A 5,903-nucleotide genomic window follows, 5' to 3' on the forward strand; every position below is an offset into this window, starting at 1 on the left:
TTACATAATTAGGGGTCACACGGGGCTAGAATATCAAATCCCTGACGCTTTATATCTCAAAAAGGGGAATATTTTAATAAGCAATATTGAACAAAAGATGGTTCATAATAATGTTCTAAACAATATGCATACTTTGAATTTTTGTAAAATGGCCCCATTAAGGACTTGTCGGGGTGGCCCCTAAATATTTATATGAATCATATCTCCACAATGGAAAGAAATCTCCGAATAGGTGTTGAACAAAAAAAGTCTTTGAAATCACAAGACCTTTCATTTGATATAAAAAAAAAGGGGCTGACTCCTTCAATTAGGGGCTTAAAGGGGCCAAAAGTCTTGCATCTATACATCTTTAATGATCAATATTTTGTGATACATTACAGAAGCAAAGATATTCATCTTTACGATTTGCAACAATATATGATAAAATTTTGGTAATATCTTACGTAATAAGGGGTCGCAAGGGGACAAAATGCTATATTTTTTATGCTTTACGACTTGAAAAAGGGGGGATATTTTTATAAGCCATATTGAACAAAAGATGTTCAGAAAATCGTGATAAAAGTCAGAAACTTTAAATTTAATGAAGGAAAACTTAATGTTATTCTTTTTTAACGAATATCTCAGTAAAAATCACAACTCATCTTATCGAGAAATTCAACGGAAGACCTACTTGTTGCTCGCAACGAGATCTCATTTAGTTTATTATATAATTCTTGTAATCAATGATAAGTTAATAAATGATCCTCGTAATCACTGGTTAATTTCAGGATTTAGTTTGTTGCTTTTTTAAAATCTATTTTGAATGGAGAATTAACTGATATATCGCCTCATTCCTGTATATAGTATAAATTTAAACTACTATATAGTATAAATTTAAACTACATAGACATTTTCCCATTGATAGGATCCAGCACCTCAAGGCTGTCAGCAAGAAGCATGACAAAGAAGAGCAGTGAAGGCTCCTTAAATGGCACTGGTAAGTTATATAATCCTTGTTATTACTGATATATTATTATATAATCCGTGTAATCACTGGTTATTTATTATATAATCCTTGTTATTACTGATACATTATTATATAATCCGTGTAATCACTGGTTATTTATTATATAATCCTTGTTATTACTGATACATTATTATATAATCCGTGTAATCACTGGTTATTTATTATATAATCCATGTAATCACTGGTTATTTATCATATAATCCATGTAATCACTGGTTATTTATCATATAATCCATGTAATCACTGGTTATTTATTATATAATCCTTATAATCACTGGTTATTTATTATATAATCCTTATAATCACTGGTTATTTATTATACAATCCTTGTAATCACTGGTTATTTATCATATAATCCTTTTAATCACTGGTTATTTATCATATAATCCTTATAATCACTGGTTATTTATTATATAATCCTTATAATCACTGGTTATTTATTAATAAGTATTATTTAGAGAACTCGACAGGTTCTGTATCGTAGATACAAATTTGGGGGCAGACGAGTGCGAAAGCACGAGTCTCCGCCCCCAAATTTGTATCTACGATACAGAACCTGTCGAGTTCTCTAAATGATTTGTGACACGATCAATCAAAAATAGCTCCGCCCACTTTATAACTTTGCAAACTTTCGCCAGAGTTCTGTAGATGAGGCCCCGACGGGGAGTACGCATCCGCAGTATTTATATTTCCACGGAAAACGTAAAATTCGGTCAGATTTGTTTTGACAATTTAACGGGGTAGACGTAATCGAGTGATAGTCAGTCTTAATGGATAAATTGGAGGATTTAACCGTAATTGTTGGGATCTATTGTTATAATTGTAGATGGAGATTTATCATAATTTATTTCAGGGGTCTTAAAATCCCGGTTTAACTAGATTTACAAAAACAGGATTTACAGAAAATTCTTCGATGGACTTTGATGTCACGGATTTTTATTTTCAAATTGAATTGCGACATTAAAACGCAGTGAAAGAGACGTGTGGCTATCGTCAGCGAGAAGGATTTTTTCCGTGATAGCGAATTTTCCGTTTCGTGTGGATTGTTCAAAATTAGGTACAGAGGATGTTTTCCGTTATTGCGATTTTTCTTTTTACTTTCGATCGAAATTACGTGTAGATTCTGTGTGGAATAAGTTTTTTAAAAGTGATTCAGAAATTTTGACATTCTACATTCTCAGGAAAATACCGGGTATTTCTTAAAAATTAATAATAGGAAAACATCAGTATTTATTATGTGTACGTGCTAGCTTTGCTAAATTGAATCAGATTTATTTTTAGACCGTGCTGTATTTTAGATACAGAATAGTTGGCAAATGCAATACTGTAAACAAGGCTAATGCAGAACGGAAAGTAGCTCCGCCCACCACAGTCCCGTTCTGTATTGCTAATACAGAACAGTAAACTTCAAAGAAACACACCGCTATCGTGTCACAATCTATGTAATCACTGGTTATTTATTATATAATCCATGTAATCACTGGTTATTTATCATATAATCCATGTAATCACTGGTTGTTTATCATATAATCCTTATAATCACTGGTTATTTATATATTTCAGGATTTTTTATAAATCATTGTAGCCATGTATTTCTATTCAGCTTTAGACGACTTAAATAGATTTAATGATACATTCTTCGGAATCGGGTTATATTATAATTGTATTATACTTATTAAAATGCAAAATTTGTTCATTGTACAAGTAAAGATAATGTGTTTTTTAATTTCAGGATTTATGCTGTTGTTTCTATAACAGTTTAACCTAAATATATAATAAAGTGGTATATTATCGCAATTCTGCTTACTATAAATTTTAACTACACAAACATTTTCACATTTACAGCATCAAAAATCTACAGCCAGTCTCCAAGGAGCAGCATTAGTGAAGGTATCCTTGCACCATAAATGGTACTAGTAAGTTATTCTATAATCCTTTTCAATCCGAGCACAAAATATGCATAATGAAACTACAGTAAAACTTTTCTAAATTAGATGTTGTGTATTTTGAAATGTTGCCTAATATGAATATAAAAACTAACAGCCCCTTTCAGTTTTCAGGATCTCATTTGCAAATTATTTTGACATATATCATAGTATGAATATTGATACCAAATTTAAAAGTAATTAAAAGAGTATGTACTGTATAATTATTTAGAATATATGTTTATTCATTGAATTTCACGACACAACCTAACTGTTCCTTACATTAAGGGACAAGGGCTTTTCGTTGCTTTTCATGTTGTAAATCTCCATTAAATTTCCTCACCCCCAGTACTGTGTAGGATAGGAGCCCCGACCACCATTATACTTTTTTAATGCACCCTACTATTACTGAGAATGTTTATGTCAACACAAATATTTTGTTTTACTTAATAAGGGCGAGGACCTCACTGGAGCTCAATGAGGAGGATCCATTAGAGGTCCCTGTAAACAAGAGAGACGGGGTCAATAGTCCACAAAGTGTCAGCGATTACTTAAAAGTAGGTCATCAATATTTTACAAAAAAAAAAATCTGTATATCGTTTTTGTTTAATTCTGTAACTTTACCATCAATTTTAATGGTTTTTAAAGATAATTATTGTCATGAAATGCAACTTTCAGTCTCATTATTTTTAAATATATACTATATGAAATGTTTTACATGTTTATTTATGTTTGCATAATATAATATTTCCTTCTCTTTTCAATCGTTTTGCTATAGTGCACCTTTTGTCTTTACATGAATATTCCTATGAAATTTTTTTGCACATCAATAACAGTCACAGGATTTTTTGTCCCCCGCTTTCGCAAATGCGAGAGAACATTAAATCTCATTCGTCTGTCCATCAGTCTGTCTAGTCTGTCCGTCTGTCAGTCCATCAGTCCGTCACGAAAACTTTATCCTTGCCCATAACATTTGATTAAGTGGAGCTTTGACTTTTATATTTCACATGTGTATTTCTTGTGACAAGACCTTTATTTGGGGGTACCACCAAATTTGAACTTTTGACCTTGACCTTGGAGTTTGACCCACTTTTACACAAAAAATTCTTAACTTTTACTTTGGCCATAACTTTTGAATGGTATGTTCTACGGTAGGACTTTCATATTTCACATATATTTTCTCTGTAGCAAGGTCTTTCATTGGATACCAACAACTTTGAACTTTTGACCTTGACCTTGAAAATTTCCGTACTTATGAAAAAACTTAAAACCTTGACCATAACTTTTGAATGGTAAGGGCTAAGGCTTTCATTTTTCACATATGTAATCCATGTGAAAAGACCTTTCATTGGATACCAAAAACTTTGACCCTTTGACCTTGACCTTGAAGTTTTAACTACTTTTTAAAAAACTTTAGCCTTGGCCACAACTTTTGAATGATAGATACTAAAACCTTCATATTTCACATATGTATTTTTTGGGCAAGAAAGCGGGGGACTAGAATTTTTTGAATTTACTTATTTTCTTTCATTCCAATCATTTCGTCCATTCTATCAAAACAGGCCAAATCCTCCAATAGCATTGAAGACGAGGTAGAAGTAGAAGTCACTCCTATGTCCCAGGAGTTGGCGCAAGACTTCAATTGTCACGCGGGCTCTCCGTGCATGCTGCTTGAGCAGAGTCCTAAGGTTGAGCAGTATAGAACTTCCAAATGTAAGCCTAGTTTATATTTATTTGGAAAGTTAGACATTGGATCTTTATTTGAAATTTGCATAAAAAATTATGATTGATACTCAACAAGGATAGATAACTCCCCATCCCTAAAAATTAACATTTTAAACTTCTCTAGAAATACAAGGGCAACTTTTATATTAAATTCTTATCACTTTAAGCATCCTTTTGTGGGTCAGTTTTAAAAATATAAAAATTAATTTGGACACGGCTTTCAGTCTAAAAGGAGGCCATCTGGACCAGAAAACATTAATTACAGCCTTTGTTGTCTGCACATCCTTTGGAGGAAGGTTAATTTAAAAATATGAAAATTAATTTGAACACAGTTTTCATTTAAAAGGCTGTCCAAGGGTCATTTTAAAAAAGAACTTCCTCTGAACCAGAGAACATTATTTACAGCTATTCTTATCTGTAAATTTGTAGGTGAAGCAACAGAACAGAGGTAGGATTCAAGAAGTGGAAACAAGAGGTACGTGCATGTTTATATGCTAACTCTTGGGAAGGGGGGGGTAAATTTTTTTCATTTTTTTCTGTTAAATGCATGAAACCTTTATCAGAAGGTTGAGGCAGAGGGGAACATGTAATGGATTGTAACAGGAGAAATATATACACAATGAATCAGACAAAGATTCGAACCCGTGTACCCTGAATGTCCAGTCATATCTACTGACTGAGCTTTCTGGCTTCATGGGTCACATCCATCTGCCTGCCAAAGCCCTTCCCCCTTAAGGTTTTCAGACCTCATAGACATCAACCCTGGGGTCTTTCCTGACTATTCCAAGGCCTGCTCACAGTACCAAACATAACGGGAGGGGAAGAAAATGTAATGAACCAGACTGGGAATTTAAGGCAGTCTTAATTTCCAGTCATTTAATTGCTTTACCCTCTCAGCAGTCTGGTGTCTGGCAACCGAACCTGCCTCATTGCCACAAGTTGAAATTTCAGTAACTCATATTTAATTACATGTACTCTTAAAATTTAAAATTACATAAGAAGGGGGGCTGTTTTAAATGGCCACTTTAATTTTTAGCTCACCTGAGCCGAAGGCTCAAGTGAGCTTTTCTGATCACATTTTGTCCGTCGTCCGTCCGTCCGTCTGTCTAGCTGTCTGTCTGTCCCTCTGTAAACTTTTCACATTTTCGACTTCTTCTCAAGAACCACGGGGCCAATTTTGACCAAACTTGGTACAAAGCATCCTTGGGTAAAGGGGAATTTAAATTGTCAAAATAAAGGGCCAAGTC

At 33.4% G+C, this 5,903-nt stretch overlaps 1 protein-coding gene across 1 annotated transcript; it reads left to right on the top strand.

Moving 5' to 3' along the window:
* Nucleotides 1–936: 936 nt before the first annotated feature.
* On the top strand, nt 937–5,685 carry LOC134280476 (uncharacterized). Its single transcript, XM_062762885.1, has 5 exons — nt 937–976; nt 2,739–2,748; nt 3,386–3,488; nt 4,494–4,644; nt 5,086–5,685. The coding sequence occupies exons 1-5, from the start codon at nt 937–939 to the stop codon at nt 5,106–5,108; spliced, it is 327 nt and encodes a 108-aa protein (XP_062618869.1). The 3' UTR covers nt 5,109–5,685.
* The last annotated feature ends 218 nt before the right edge of the window (nt 5,686–5,903 follow it).

The sequence above is a fragment of the Saccostrea cucullata genome, unplaced genomic scaffold (genome assembly GCF_032062105.1).
Source record: "Saccostrea cucullata isolate Sc308-1 unplaced genomic scaffold, CSIRO_AGI_Scuc_v1 ctg5862, whole genome shotgun sequence".
NCBI classification, from domain to species: Eukaryota; Metazoa; Mollusca; class Bivalvia; order Ostreida; family Ostreidae; genus Saccostrea; species Saccostrea cuccullata.